The following is a 16,776-nucleotide window of genomic DNA, read 5'->3' as shown; positions in this document are numbered from 1 at the left end:
TCGGCTGCTTTTGGAGAAGGGTTTTAGGAAAATCCAAAACAAGTTTCCGTGCATTTTTGGTTTGTATTTGACTACTTTCTGATCAGTGGGTGTACCTCAATATACAGAATGTTCTCCGTGTTAGCAGGGATTACCTCTATACCTTTAGACTGGATGTTGTTTTTAAGTATGCAGGAGCTATATGAAGTAGGAAATAGTGTCACTTCATTCTATAAATGATGGAACAGAATTTATCAGATGAGTGTCCAAGCTGGATTTGCAAGTAGAGGCCCTTTTCAGCAGCCCTGAGTACTAAATGACTACTAAACTCCTGTCTGTTTGTCTGTCCATTGGTTCCTCTCTTCCTCTGTTCCTATCTCTCTCCACCTTGCCATAAGTCTGTTGCTGAACTCGGTTTCCCAATGGATCCCTAATTTAGGTGAGCAAAATACTAGATCTTCAAGAATCCTCAGCCATGTGCTCTAGTATGCTTGCGTTCTTAATGGGCACCTTAGTGATTTCCAACATCATCTTCATCCAATTCCTTTGTTCCAACTTCCTGTTCTGTCTCATTTTTCTGTACTCCCCCATCCATCCCCTTGTTTGTTTAGGGCAAAGTTGCTCTCTGTCTGTTGTTTGGATACCATTGTTTTTTTCTGCTAAACAAGAGGTTTGGGGTTTGTTGTTGTGTTTCTTTCCTGCTCTTTGATTCTGGTTGTTCTTGGAGCTAAAGCAGTTCCTCTGCTTGGATAAGCTACTCAGTCCTGCCCACTGCACAGAGACCAAAAGCGTTGAGTTGATAAGATGCTGCAAAGAAGTCTTGCTCCTCTGCACCCTTTCTGTAAAGTTCGTACAGGTTTTCCTTCTCTGGAAGCATTTTTTCCACTGTTGGAAAGAGAATAAAGCAAAAATTGAGAAGTGAAAGCTAAGTTGTTGCCCTTGCTGGACTGCCCTCCTTTGGTGTCTCTGTGAAGTTTGATTGTGGTGGTCTCAGCTGTTTATTTTTGTTGGAAATGGGTTTTGTATTTGATTTATTATATTTGATTACTTCATAATGCATGGCCATGTCTGTCACCCGAGCACAGCTGGTAGCTCTCTTGCGTATGTCACCATTTATTGTTCTCTGCCTTTGGAAAAGAATAACGCATCAGAATAAGAAATTGAATTGTAAGCACTAGGAGAGAATATCATTGTTCTGCCTTTAAAAGTAACTCTGAAGACACTACTGATTTAAAGGGGAAAAAAACCTACTCATTTTGCTTGGAAGGTATATTTTTAATATGAGGTTATGCTTGAGAAAATAAACTTTTCTCTCCCAGTATTCTGCACGGTCACCACTTTTGTGCTCTCCTTCTGAAACGAGTTCCCCCATTGTCACGTGCTTTTCTTACCCTAAGAAAATAGCTTTGCACTTGTGATCTTTTATTTTTGAGAAATTGCCCTTAAAACTCACTGCCTTTTTTATGGCTAAAATTCTTCATTTTTAGATGCTGCTTTTGTAGTGTTCAGGTACAGGGGCAGGTTTTTGTTTCAAGTTCATCATTCAAAACTACATTATACATATTTCTAAGAATATGTCTAGTTATCAAATCTTAAGACTCATTGCTTTCTCTGGAGTTTGTAGCATTAGAAAATTTAAGGTGCAAAAAATGAGACTGAAATGACAGGCAAATCTGTACAGCCAGTGCAAGGCGAATCGGGATGGATGAGAAGGCCCATTAGACAGTTTGTGGGAAAGAATGAGTGTCCCTCATCTTATACAGGAGAAACCAGGTAAGAGCTGAAGGAGCTCTGGGAGGTCGAGTAAGGACAGGCCTCTCTGTGGTTGCTTGTGCGTCTTCCTGTGTCATTGTAAAAGTTATTTCTTTTCTTGCAAGACCCCCCAAAGCCTTTGTCTTGTTTTTCTTTTAACTCTTACACATGACCTGCTTACTCCCATGCTTCTTGCTTCAGCCTTTTTTATTGTTGCTCTGCTCTCTTGTCTCTTTGTTGCTCCCTTCCTTAGTATTTTCTGTGTGCGTGTTTCTTCTCTATTCTTCCCCCAATTTTCCGTGTGCGTGTTTCTTTTCTATTCTTCCCCTAGCCTCGTTTCCTTCTTCAGAATAAAATGCAGCCTCAGTTGTAACATTATCTGGGATGCAAGATTGGGCCAAAACCAATGTCAGAGGAGTTTTCTGCATAGTGAAATCATTAGGTGATACTTAAAATAATACCCTTTATTGGCCTTTTATATACTTGATTTGAAAATGCAAATGGAGGGCTGGAGAGCTGCTCAGCAGTTAGGAGTACTTGCTGTTCTTAGGGAGGAGCTGGATTCTATTCCCAGCACCCACAAGGGAGCTCATAACCATCTATAGCTTCAGTTCTGGGACTCTTGACACCCTCTTCCGCACTTCAGGTACATACATGGAATGCACATGTTCAGACATCTAAACAAAACCCTTATAATACATAAAATATGCAAAAATTAATCAGAATAAAAATTTAAAGGCTAAATAGCTTTTAACACTGGTACCATTTCTCAGTTGCTGCCTTTTCAGACAGGCCTGAAATATTGTTTTGTGTGTTATTTTGGTGGTTTTTTTTTTCCTTTTTCTTCTTCTCCCCTCAAATCCCTTATCTTTTTGCTTCTTTGTTTGTTCTGTTTTTCTTTTGAGGAAAGAAAGTGCAGCTCTCCATGTGTGGCCTTCCCAGTCATCTAACTCACTTCTTTCATCACAGCCTACCAAGTTCTAGGATAGTGGTCTTCCATGGGATAAAAATCTCAGTGCGTTTCTGTCTGAATAACTCTCCTTAAGAATTAGGTTTGTCTCTGATATGAACTTTCTAAAGATGTAGTTTTGCTTTTCCCATCCAATTAGCCTGGAAATGTATTTCTATTGGGCTATTTGTTTAAAATTGTAAGAGCAATTTCATGTGCTTTTGGAGGAAATGTAGGCCAAGTTGCTAGGAGAAGGATCAACATTAGCCTGAAGGATTGTTGACTATTTCCTAGCAATTCATATTGTTTTCTTGTTTGGGACAGTTTTTGTTTTGGTGGTTTTAACAAATATTGTTACAGTAAGTTCCTTAAAAAATATATTTGAAGGGAGTCCTGTTTTAAGTTTGTGATTGTATTTTCTTAAAAGGAAATTTATTGACTAAGTTTTAGCTACATGGGCTTGGCTAATTCTGGCAGAATTTTTGTCAAAAGGCTGGAGAGGCCACTCAATTGATAGAGTGCTTGCCTAACATACCCAAGACCCCAATAAGATCCTTGGCATCATGTCAGCTGCAACCAAACACAGTGTAGAAAACACACAGCTTTCTACTGAATTTCCTCTTGGAGAACATACCAGTCATTTTTTTGTTGGGTCATAAACTACCGTGACCATGATCAATTTAGAAAAGAAAGAAGTCATTTGATTTCTGAGGGAGAGTCTGTGACAGCAGAGAAGCTTGACCATGGCTGCTACCACTGTAGCTGAGAGATCACATCTTATCCACACACAGGAAGCAGAGAGCACAGGAAGTGGGGGAGAGGCTACATCTTCTCCAAGCCCACCATCAGTGACATATTTCCTTCAGCAAAATTATGCCTCCTAAAACAATGGTTCTCAACCAGTGGGTCACAGCCTCTGGGTGGGGGTGTCACACACCAGCTATCCTGCACAGCATACATTGACATTAAATTTCATAACAGTAGTGTAACAGTTATGAGGCTGCTAGGGAATAATTTTATGGTTGGGGTCACCACAACATAACTAATTGCATTAAAGGGTTGCAGCATGAAGAAGATTGAGAGCCCCAATCCTAAAGGTTCTAAAATTTTCCCAGAGACCTGAACCAAGTTTTCAGATCAAGTACATGATCCTAGGGTGGACATTCCCTATACGTATTAGAACATACAGAGAGGCTAAAGATATTCCTAACATGTGTGTAAAGATTCTAAGTTACCAGCAAGTGAAGTCGTCATATGAGTCCCTGAGAGTTTTGCAATTTGATTGTCTTAGAGCCAATAGCCTGTAGTTTAGATCTAGGGCTGTCTTGAAGCACTGTGACAAAAACTACTCTTTTATGCCACCGCCCCTCCCCCCCGGCTGTGTCTATACTATTTTGTGCCACCATTTTTTAAAACGCTGTGTATATGATGCCTTTTGTCATACTCTGCTTGACATCTTGTCCTGTTTCTTTCCTTTCTAGCTCCCAGACATGTACAATTCCTACTTTTAAAGCTCACATTGAAGTTACATTTTATTAATTCAATCCAGTTTCATAAATGAAAGAATGTGCCTTGGGTAGAAGCTGATGGTTACAGTTATGTCAGAACTAACTAGTTTGGTATGATAAGAAATAGAGAGTATGTTTGGCGTCACAGTGTTAGCAGAAGGCTCTTGGAGGTGGTGCTGTTTGAGTTGGGCCGTGTGGGAAATCTGAAGGAAGTAAACTGCGGTCCACTTCTATTCCAGTCTGAGGGCTGTGATTCGTTGGTGTTTCTAAAGCTTTATGAAAAATGTTTGTGTTCGTACATAGTTGTCTGTTGCATGTGGAAAGGATTATATTTCAGGATTGCACTTGAACTTTCAAAATGAGTAAGGTGAAAAACTCCACAATACAATCCTGATGTTATCTTTAATCCCTTTTCAGGAAAATGAAGAACATGTAATAAAGACAAAGGCAGAAAATTTCGTTTGTCTGTTGTTTAGAAACTGGCCAAATAGAAGCAGTGATGAATAAGCATGTGTGTGTATCTCTCTTTCTTGTGTGTTTGTGAGGGGCAGGGGGAGCTTTATATTATGAGTCCACATGTTCTTATAAAAACAAATACGGAACCCAACTGTTGATTTTTGTTCTTTTTAGAATGTCATACTGCACAGGCATGGGCCATGTTTAGGGACAGTGTGGTAAGCTATCCCCTGATGCTCCAACTCTTAGATGTGGATGCCAGACTTTCAGACGCTGGGACAATGAGATGAGCTGTGTTGGGCACTGTGTTCCCCATTTCTGGAGACTCTGCTGAGGTGGAACTGAACTGGGAAGGGAAGGAGTCTAAAAGTGCGCATGCTGGAAGCAACAATTGACACAAAGCAGTGATAATAACCACTTTATATATAAGGAGACTGGTGTGTTTCCTTCCTGAAGGGCTCAGTGTAGTAAATAAAGTAAGACCAATTATTATCAATGGGCAGCTGGGCCATGTTTTTATAGAAGTATTCAGAGCAGCATAAATCATGGTGTCTAAGCAAATAGCCTAGAGAACTGCTCTAGAAGGGAATTTACCAGCTGTATTTTTGAGAAATGGCGAGATAGGTATGGCTTAATACTATCTTAATCATTAATGCTTAAATGAAAGTCTTTTGGATTTGATAAAGTATTTTTATGGGGCTTTTTTTTAAAACCAAAACCGGGTCAATTATTGTATGAATTAAATTTATTTTTGTATATATAATTTGTTATGTGACCACTAGTTTGTTTATTCATCTAAGAAACTTTCTTTTTCTGTACTAGGTGTATCTTTTTTTCAGACCTTTTTTCATAAATGAAAATAGTAAAATTTTCACTTAGAGTTTACTCATTAGTAAGTATATGAATTTGTCTTATTCTTTGGGAGCAAAGTTATGGCCTTTTGTCTTCTTCCCCTTGTATGATTTTCCAAGGTCAAAATAAAATAGGCTCATGTTCAGTACGTGCGTTAGCTTTATGCCAGAGGCACATGCACGCATACCTGTATGAACATACACATAAGTACATGTGTACACAGACACACATGTCTTTTAAGCATTTTTATTATATTTAAATTAATCATTTTTGTGTTTATGCGTGTGTACATGCACGTATGTGTGAAAATCAGAGATAGCTTGAGGAAGCTGGTTCTCTTCTTTCTTTGTGTGTGTTTCAGGGATTGGACTCAGGGAGCCATATTTGTGGCAAGTGTTTTAACTGGCTGAGCCACCTTGCTGGCCTTACTATTTACTTCTAGTTAAGAATTCAGGGTAGTGTATAAGTATTGTTTGTTGTAAATGAAAATTTTGCATTTAAAAATAATTGAGGTATAAGTTAATAAATATATTTTCTTATGGGAACAGATTTATACAAAACATTAGTACACAGCCGATCGCTTCCTTTAGGAGGCTGGAAAAAAAACTCCCAAGATTTTCAACTCGAAGATGTACCCACTAACAGCTGTTTCCTATAATTGGAGCAATTCGCATGCAGAATAGAGAAAATGAATTATACAAAAGGGTTCATAGAGGAGCAGCCATAACTCCCTGGCGGGTGCCGCAGCCCACAAAATAAACTTCCTTCAGATGACACTGGCATGATTAATCCCAAGCAACCTGGACACCAAAACTGCTGTCTAAAAATAATTCCATTAATTCTTTGAGGATTTCATACACTGAAAATGCCATTTTCAAGGGCCCCACAGTTTAGAAAGGCCACACGTGTAATGATGCCAGCCACCAGCACTGGGTGGGGCTGCATGGTCACCCCAGTCTTCAGGTCATTTGAATATTCATGAAGATTGGCAGGTGGTCAGGGAATGAGTGACTGCCACTACTCTGGATCCCTTTGCTCTTTCTTTTTCTTTTAATTAGAAAAACGTACAAGGTAATGTGAGTTGCTTAATTCTTGACTTTTTCTGATGTCATTTTGGGAGATGATTTTTATCAGGTGGGCTAACAGAGATAGTTGGATGTTAACATCTTGGCTTCAGCTTGTTTGGTGGTACGTTTCTGTCTATAATCCTTGTACTCAGGAGATTGAGGCAGGAGGACTGAGATTTTCAGGCTAGCCTGCGCTACATAGTGAAACACTGTCAAGGAAAAACAAAACAGACCCTCATGGTCCACTCACTTTTGTGTGGCCATATTCCTCTCTGTGCCGTGTGTAGCCAATATTCATGTATATCACCAACATTCCTTTAAATTAAAAATAAAACTCACCATGTTTGTAGTGTTCCCTGCCTGCAGTCACCTTGCACACTGCAGCAGTGCTTGCAGGTGTATAGATGGTGTTTTTTCCCTGTTCGAGGGGAAGGAAGCAGAAACTGCCTACAGCTCTCCATCCCAAAGCTGTGGCTCACAGTCCTGTGTTCCAAACCCAAGCCTTTCTTCTTCTTCCTGTTTCCATTTTGCTTTCATCCAAGAGGTGATGTGGTGATTGGCTTGCATGAGAATGGGTTTCTACATGGAGCCTCTTGCTGTGTTTGTGTATGGATCATCTTGGTTTGTTCAAACTGTAGTAACAGAGCACAGTGAACCTGATAGCTTAGAAACAGGAAGTGTTTATTTCTTGTAATTCTGGTGGCCTAAAGTCTGATATCAAGGATTCAGATTGTTGACTGGCGTCTTGCTGTGATCACACTGGGGTAGTGATCAGGATGCCATCATGTGCAGATTCTGTTGTGTGGATTCTCTTTAGGATTGTTGACTGGCATCTTGCTATGTGCAGATTCTGATGTTTAGGATTGTTGACTGGCATCTTGCTATGTGCAGATTCTGATGTTTAGGATTGTTGACTGGCATCTTGCTGTGTGTTCACATGGGGGAAGTGATCAGAGAATTTTTGGACCACACTCCTACTAGTAGTTCTTTGGGAATTTTGCACAGTGAGTTGAGTTTTGACAATTTTCATCCCCTCCCCTAATTCTTCTCAGCTTCACCATCCCTCCACGCCCAGCTTGTGTTCCCTCTTCTCCCAACACCCATCATGTCCAATTGATGCGGTCCAGATATGCACAGATCTGTAACCTGCTAGAGCATGGTCGATCTAATAGGGGCCAAACTCCCAACAGTTCTCAACTGCGAATAGCCCCTCAGCTCGGGTTGAGGATCCATATCCTTCTCCCCTGTCTGTCCTATGGTTTGTTTGGTCTTGGTTGGGTTTGCAAAGGGGTTACCGCAGCTGCTGTGAAGTCACGTGTGCAGCTTCATGTTGTGTCCAGAGGGTATTGTTTCTCTGTGTTCACTCACTGTCTCTGGCTCTTAAGTCCTTTCCTCCTTCATCTGCAACCACCCCAAGCCTTGGGAAAAGGGGGTACATTCTAGATGCTCCATCACTGTCTCATATTCTCTGCACCTTAGCTCGTTGTGGATCTCTGTGTTAATTTCATCTACTGCAAATAGAAGCTTCTCTGAGGGTTGGGAATACAAAAGTAAACTCATTCATGAAGGTTTCACTTCTTTACTTGTTCACCTCTCAAAGGACTCTTGTGATAGCATTAACATCAGAGATTAGAATATCAACACGAGAATTTGGGGGAGCACAGACATTCAGTATATGGCAGTCACCATGCTTCTTCTTGAAACTGTTTAGAGGAGGATTCCAAGATTCAGGGAAGTGAAGCAACTTTGTAGAAGAAGACTAGTTCAAGAGATTGAACTAGGTCTTAGACTGGCACTCAGGTGTGTAAGCTTTTGCACCTTGATCACCTGACCTAGCTTTAACTTCCCAAGGTAAAATAGTGTTTGTTTTTACCCTGTCCAAGAGGCAAGGGGAATAAACAGGCTGGGTTTTTAGTATGTGGTTCGAAGGAACTCTGTTTAGCTTCAGAGTAGTGTTTAGATAATTAATGCTTCGGGTGGAGGTAAGGAGGTATTCTATGGCCCAGGAAAACTTGGTGAGGATCTTGCAGTTTGGATAAGGAAGAAAGAGTGGAAGGAAGCATTGAGTGTAGGTAGGAAGTGCCGTGTATGTCTGAGGGAAGCCAGAGTTTGAGTGGAGTCCAAGGGCTGTGGTGGGAAACACAGTGGGGAAGCCTGGAAAGGTGACCTGGGCTGCTGATGAAGGCTTGGCGTCCTGGTGTGCATCTCGACATTTAGTACATCTAGTTTTACCTTGTTACACTATGGAACCACCTTCTTTTAAAGGTACTTAGTGTACTGTGTGTGCGCGCACGTGCATTTTTGAGCATATATGTGTACCACATGCATGCAGGAGCCTGGTGAGCTTAGAAGAGGGCAACAGATCCTTCGGAACAGAAGTTGTAAGATGCCATGTACACGCTAGATAGTGAACCCAGGAGCAAGTGCTCCTGACTCTCCAGCCCACAATACTTAGCAAGAATAAATTCAGTAGGCTTGTGATTGATTTAGAGGAATGAATTTCATTTCCCAAGGTCTCTAATTCTCCAAGATTTTGCTTGGAGAATTAAATTTTGTTTTAGTTTAGGAAATATGAAGATCATTTATAGGCTTACCATGTGATTGAGTTTGGGGAGTTTTGTGGTGGAATCTCATTAAAACTTATTTTTTGGTGGCTTGGATGGAGACATTGATTCTTAGTATGCATGAGAAGAAGTGGCAGCCTGGGTTTCAGGTCTCCGAGGAAGGAGACCACACAGGACATTTCAGACAACAGCAGCTTAGGCAGGGGAGTGAGTTTCTTCAACTCCCAGTTTGGGCTGTTTCTTTACTTAGGAAACTCTGTAGTTCATTTAGTTCTTTTTAGCTTCGATTACAGGCCCTGTCCTGTTTCTGAGAATTATAACTAAGTCACTCACTGTGATCGTGGTTGACTGTAATGAGCTATACTCCACCCAGATTTTAATTAAAAATACAGATAGGAAAGTTATTGTTTTAGGTCCCCAAGAAGAAGGGATCAGAGACTCTACAGTGAAATGGGAAAGGGCTGTGAAAATTGGGCATGCTCTAGACGGTAGAATGTTTGTAGCAATGTATTTTTGTCTGCCAGTCTTACCTTTCCTATTTTCTTTTTTAATTTTGCAGTGTGCAAAGACCCACCTTACAAAGTAGAAGAGTCTGGGTATGCTGGTTTCATATTGCCAATTGAAGTTTATTTTAAAAACAAGGTATGTAATCCTTATCCATTAATCTCTCAGAAGATCCTCTGTTAACCAAATAAATAATGTTTAAACTAATCCATTGATAGAACTTCTAATACTATATAATACTAAAGCTAAACTTGACTGTAGAATTTTGGTTACCACAACTCTTTAATCTTAGAGGAAATGGCTATAAAAATAATTTCAATAATATAAAGTCAGGTTATATAAAATTCACTAGATTCCTTGGTAGAATGATTACCATTCTGAACAAGATAGGAGATGTTTGTACGGCAGAAAAGGGGAATTAGAGGTTTTCCAGGAACTGTTCCTGGTCTTGCTTTCATATTTAGGATTACAAAAAAAAATCCTGTATTATCTTTAGATGAAAAACATACGTGATCAGTATATAAAGTTATTGCAGCCTGAGGTATTATGGGTTTGACTGCATGGAAAAGAGGCCAGCACTACATTTGGAGCAGAATATGCAGACTCTATGACATGGGTGATTGCTGAACCTCGTGGGGCTTCCCTTATTCTTGATTTGGGAGGTAGGAGTGTCCACCTCAGAAAGTAGTTAGATGATGTAACATTATCTCATTCATAAGTAAACATTTATTCAGCGCTGGGCTTTTTGCAGCATTGGTTTTCTGGGTTTGGCTTATAAACATGATAGATGATTGTCTTTTTTCTTTGTGCTATACCTATGGAGACAAGAAGGAGCCAATCAGCAGCATAAGCTGCAGTGGGCTGTGCGTGAGCGGTGAAGCCAGTACACCCACCACTAAGATCCCAGGCCCGCCTGCCAGAGCTACCGCTTGCTGCTTATGCCCGGTAGTCATGGATCAGTGGTTTTGGTTACCTCCAGGAAAGCATTCAGCCTCATGTCAGGCCTGCAACAGTGCTTGCAGCTTTTAAATAATGCTGTTCCTTGCTTTCCATTCAAAGGTATCATAGTTTCTAAATGTGCCCTAAAGTGAGACAGTTCACTTTCAAAACGAATGAAAAAGCAACTGAGAAAACAGAATTCCGTTCTTCGAGTCAATATTCCATTAAGCCTGGTCCTGCGGACAGCAGCAGCAGCTCCTAAGAGCAGATGAGAAAGACGTTTTCCCAGTCCGCCAGATTTACACAAGCAGCGTCCCCAGAGTGCAGCCTAGGATCTTCTATGCTGAATGGCTTCGGTGCACAGGGTCAAAGCAGTGACAGGCCACTCTTTAACACTCAGTACTTTCCACACCAACAGTGGCTTTTCCATGTCTACAAGGCTCAGCCTTTCAATTCATCAAAGATTTCCTTGTGACTATAAAGCTACACTAATCTCATCTCATAAAATAAGAATGTGTTAGTGACTGGGTGTGTTTTGTTTTTCATATTTTTTCTCACTGTGTCTATTTACCACACTTCTGCCATGTCATCTTTTACAAGTCTTCAACTGCTATTAATTAGGGTGTCCACACACATATTCACACGGGGGTAGGGGACAGAGACAGACACAGAGACACAGACGTGCTTGACAAGAACATTTTTCTGTACTTAACTTGTTTGGATTCTTACTTTGACTTTGAGCAGAGGCTTAGTGTTTTCCTAAGTTTATAAGAACTTTTGAGAAGTGGAAATCATCCTTATTATGAGATATCTTAATACCTATTCTTTCTTATACCTGAATACTATTCTGTTCATCCAAATAATTCACATTTTTATTTTCATTTGTATGTTGATAGGTATTTGACTTGACTCCACTTTGTGCCTCTTAGGAGTGATCCCACTCTGAATAGTCATTTATTGGTTTTCATGTCAACCTATGTTTTGAAATCCCCCTGGGATCATATAGTCCTATTGTATGTACGTACTTATGTTTACCTTTTGGGGCAACCACTAATTGTTTTCAGAGTCCCCATGCCATTTAGTGCATCTTATATTCCCTTTAGCAGTATAAAAAAGTTTGAATTTTTCTAATGGTTTTTATGTTCATGGTTTTCTTTTTGACTATAATTATCCCGGTAGTTGGGAAACCGCTCTTCATTGTGGTTTTGATTTGCATTTCTTTGAAGACTTACGATGTTGAACATCTCTTCATATGCTTATTGTCCATTTATTTATATTCTTTGGAGAAATGCCTTTTCTTATTTTACAATGAGTTTTGAAATGATTGTGTTTATGAGAAGGAATTCGGAGCCTTTCCTCCCTTCATAACCACTGCCTTTTATTGCTGTCCATATTTAATTAATGAAGATGATGTCGGGCTTCGTGTATCCTGTCATACCCTCATAACTAGTGTTCTAATTTTATCCAGTGGTTGGATTATACTGCTGGAGGAGTCTAGGCCTTCACCCCCAAAGCATTTCTCTCAAAGAGTGAAGCTCTGATTTCCTGTGAGAGGGACTGTGACTGTGGGCAGGCTCTCTGTCACTCAGGTGAATCTGATATTGAACTGCCTTCAGCTTGGACGTGGGAGGCAGTGGCAGGCAGAGCTTTATGAGTTTGAGGCCAGCCTGGTCTACATAGTGAGTGCCAGGTCAGCTTGGATTGGGGTTGAAAGCATGTGCCACCACACCTTCTTAAAAGCTCTGGCGTGTCAACTGCGGTGCTGCTTCTGATTGATGCAGGACTGTAGCGGACCCCTGGAACTTGTTTGTTCTGTATCCTGAAATGCAGTGCTGATGTTGATAATCACCCCCTCATCTCAGACTCTGGCAGCTATTATTCTAGTCTTTTATTTTATGACTCTGATAGCGTAACTATTTTAAATGCCTTTTGTAAATGAGTCATACAGTGCTTGTCTTCTGAGACTGCCTCATTTCATTTTGTGTAGTGTCCTTGCAGTCTAGATAGACACCCTGGTTTTCTTCTGACTGAGCTGACTAATGTGTAAACTGTCTAGTAACTGTAGGTCGTTTCTGCAGAATTTTCATTTCATTTTGAGTGTTTATTATTGTCCTTATTGTAAGTATTTGTGGTCTTGAATTGTGTGTGTGCACTGTAGTAATGGTTCCGTCCTCCCAGTCTCGGGCTTGCTCTGATGAGTTTGTCTTTAGTTCTGCTCATTCATTGGAGACATCAGAGTCAAGAGGGCTAGTAGAGTCTAGGTTGTTCCCTTGGGTCTCTGAGTGTTGTTTTGTATTTGAGTACAATAAAGCCAGCCTGTCTATGAAAATCATTCGTGTTTCAGAAGCTAAAGAAGCATTCACATCGAATCAAGTTCAATCCTGGTGCTTTAGTTTGAGAAGACTCCATGCTTCTCTCTCTCAGTCTGTTCTCAGAGACAGTGTGTGAGGGAATGACAGGGACGGGAGCCCGTGTAGGGTGAGGGGAAATCTGATGTCACCAAAGCAGATTGCCACTCCAGGAAACACATTTGTCTTATATTTCGAACAAATACACACTTTTCTTATCTAGATTTATTTTATGTATTTGAGTGTTTTGCTTGCATGTGTCTTTGTTTATCACGTGTGTGCTTGGTCCCCTCAGAGGTCAAAAAAGGCACCGGATACTTTGGAGCTGTAGTTATGGTTGCTCTTCCATCTCCTGGAGTTATATGCTGCTGTGAGCCGCCATTCACAGCTGGGAATCGAACCTGGGGCTTTGTAAGGTGCTGAGCCACATCTTTAGCTCCTTTTCTTTGAACTTTGAGGAGTAATCTTTTCTGAGGAGCAAACCTTAACATCATATTGATGTCTGTCTTCTAAGCAGAGATTTCCAGTTGACCAGAACACAATGTTATGGGTATTTCCCCCTCAATAAATTAAAACAAATAAGCAAGACAAAAACACAAACCAAACCAAACCAAAAAACACCTTTAAGAGAAAATTGCACCCTCATTCAGAAGCACTTCCCTAGTCTGTATCCTTAGGTTTTTCTGAAAAGTAATGGCTTTTGTTTTGTTTAAACCTTCTAAGGGCTCTTGAGGTTACTATTACTGCTTCATTCCTTTAGTCTTTAGTGGTGATTAGTTCTATTTGTCCATGTATTTTTCTTTAAAAGTACACAGGAGTGAATGTTTTTATGAAGAGAGTGTGGAATAAAATTACTAAATTACTTAACTCCACCTAGTGATTGTTGAGTACTTGGCATAACTGTTTTCAAGTTTATTTCCATGTGTCTGCTGCATGTTAAAATATGTCCGCACGGAGCCTGGCTGGGTCATGATATGTCATACTTTAATATTTTTCTGTGTATTTTCCTTAATTTACTTACATATATATCTCCAAGTAATAATTTAAAGTATCTAAATGAAGAGGCTGGAGAAATGGCTCAGCGGTTAAGAGCACTTACTGCCTTTGTAGTGGACCTCAGTTTGCTTTCCCTTACCCAAATCAGGAGGTTCACAACTCCGTAACTCCAGTTCAAGGGGATCTTATTTCTTCTTCTGACCTTTGTGGGTATACATAGATTCACTCAGATACCTACACATATACATGAAGTAAAATAAATAAATCCATAAGATATCTAAATTATAGCCTATGGCAAAATGTAGCTCATTCTTGAGTTTTTCTATTGTAATCAGGGCACCATGAATACTTGCACTTATGTTTGAACATTTCTATTCGAGAGATTCTTAGTACTGGAGTCAAATATGATGAACATTTATTATTGCTAGATGTTACCAAATTGATAAGAATGTCTTTGTCAGTTATATTTCCAATTTCAAGGTTGACCACTGCCTGCCTTCTTAATTTTGAGGTGAGATGAGACAAAATTATTATAATTCAGAGTGTGATAATTACGCTAGTGGAGGAGGGGTATATGAGAGATGTCTAATTCAGGTTGCATTGGGTGGGCTAGGGCGTCTCTACAGAAGAGCTTATACTTTGCTAGATCTCCATCCGTCAGTATAGTCTAACATACTTAGCCATGTAGGGAAATATAGCGGCAGTGTTAGGTATGGGAGTGTTCTGTGATAAAACCAAAGTCAAGAACACAGAAAGTGTGGGAATTTAAGACCTTCAGAAGTGTGGAAGAGGGAGAGAATATTGTAAGAAAGCAAATAAAATACAGAAAAGGTGCTAAAAGACTATGCTTGTTGTTGCAAGAAATGAGATTGTATCATTGAAAATGATGTGCCTTTAAAGACTTTTTTGAAAAAGTAATAATCAGATTTTTTTTTAATTAGAAAAAAGCCAGTCACTTGTTATTTTAGAGTGTAGACTGAGACAAGCTTGAAAGCAGAGGACTGCAGGAGAAGTCGCTATGGTCTAAGCTGAAGTAAGTAGTTCCAGTGTCCAGAGAGGAAGACTAGGTAGATCTGGAAGAAAATTTGACTGAGATGAAGACAAAGGAAAGAACGGAGGATGAATTTTATGAGCTTTATTGTTGATAAGCAATCACCACCACCTTTGTGAAGATATAAAGCGTAGGCATGGCAGCTGAGGGAGAGCTGGCCATAAGTTGGGTAGAGGAGGTATATTGAGACCAGAATCCCAGAGCCAAATTACAAAGGCTCTTCTGTAGCATGTATTTCTCATTAGATTTTTAAGCTGATATCCATTGAAAACTGATGACATTTTAACCAAGGAACAAAAGTTAAGTAGACAATTGATTTCTATAGATTGTTTTGAAGGCTGACTAACAGAAGGACTGAGAAGAATGCATCATCGGAAGGCCTAGCAGAAATAGGATATGTGATAGTTTGGACAGTAGTCAGCATGGCGGTAGGATGGAAGTCTTGACTTAGGTGCTGAAGGTAGAAGGAATAACCTAGGTCTCCATTGGGTGGCTGTGTTCATCGTGTGGTCTACTTGAGAAACCAAGGGGAGATGGTGACTTTCTCCTAACACAAATGAATTTTTCATATATTTGTAGGTTGCTTTCTATGTAATCCCAGAAGAATCCTTTTAAGAACTACTTTGACCCAACTGTTAAGTGTCTAGGACGTTTCTGTTCCATATGTGATTAAATCTTGTTTTTAAATTTTCTACTTTTGCCTCTTAATTTCCTTCACCTCCAGGAAGAACCTAAGAAAGTCCGCTTTGATTATGACTTATTCCTGCATCTTGAAGGCCACCCACCAGTGAATCACCTCCGCTGTGAGAAACTTACTTTCAATAACCCCACAGAGGACTTTAGAAGAAAGTTGCTGAAGGCAGGAGGGGTAAGTGGCAATCTGTTTTTATTTATTTACTTATCTATTTAATTATTTGTTTATTTATTTTTAAATCTTTCCTATTAAAAAATACTGCTTGCTAGTATGTGCGTTGACATTCTGGAAGAGCCCAAAGAGTACAAAGTACAATAATGATTTAACTGTGGACTCATGGTTTTGAATATAGAGGAAGGCAAACTCTTAGGCAGGTGCAAATCTGAAATGAGATCACCGGTTAGAACAACCTTAACATTTCAATAGGTCAAGTGGTTTTGACAAAGTGCGTGTGTTACTTCTTCTAGGTTTATGTGAACAAACATCTTCATCCTTGAGAAGGTGCTGAAAACAGGCCAGAAAAATTATTCTGCCCAAAAGAATTCAGAGAATCAATGAGTGGCTGGAGTTACTTTTATGAGCCTGGTTAATTCAAAGATATCAAAAATCCCAGCTAAACAAAAGCAGTAACTCATGAAATCCACATCTGTAGAGCTCCCTAGTCAAGCCGAGGTCAGCTCTTCAAGAGTCTCCTCTCCATAAGCAATTGCTTGCCAACTACTTATAAAATCTTACGGATGGGCTTGTGAGTCTTGTTTTATGCTCTTCCTGAGTCTTGTGACTCTGCTTCCTCCCACTGGGAGGTGTGTTTGAATATGGGAGAAATATCTATGTAACAAAGCCCAAAACAAGCAACAAACTGCACACAGTTAAAGACTAGGACCTGCACTTGGCTATGTCAGTTTATAGAAAGTTTTTGGAAATGTTGAAGGTTATGTGGAAAATTACATAAAATTTACATAAAATGGAGTTGCTGTCCAAATTTTCTTTATCGTAATGAATGGAAACATATTTCATTCATATAACAAGTTTGAGTTATTTGAATATCTATTCTTGATTTTTGAGCTGTAAGTAGAAGAAATTTCTTTTAGATGTAGGTAACAGGTGGGACATTTTT

General features: G+C 39.8%; 1 protein-coding gene across 2 annotated transcripts in view; it reads left to right on the top strand.

Moving 5' to 3' along the window:
• Positions 1-16,776, top strand: part of Mllt3 (MLLT3 super elongation complex subunit) — a 265,026-nt gene that overhangs the window by 149,190 nt on the left and 99,060 nt on the right. For both annotated transcript variants that reach the window (XM_075945057.1, XM_075945058.1), the window contains exons 3-4: positions 9,687-9,769; positions 15,690-15,833. In XM_075945057.1, the coding sequence (XP_075801172.1) occupies positions 9,687-9,769; positions 15,690-15,833 (227 nt within the window). The remainder of the gene's footprint in view (positions 1-9,686; positions 9,770-15,689; positions 15,834-16,776) is intronic.

The sequence above is a fragment of the Microtus pennsylvanicus genome, chromosome 13, assembly GCF_037038515.1.
Source record: "Microtus pennsylvanicus isolate mMicPen1 chromosome 13, mMicPen1.hap1, whole genome shotgun sequence".
NCBI classification, from domain to species: Eukaryota; Metazoa; Chordata; class Mammalia; order Rodentia; family Cricetidae; genus Microtus; species Microtus pennsylvanicus.
This window is presented reverse-complemented; position numbering and strand designations above follow the sequence as displayed.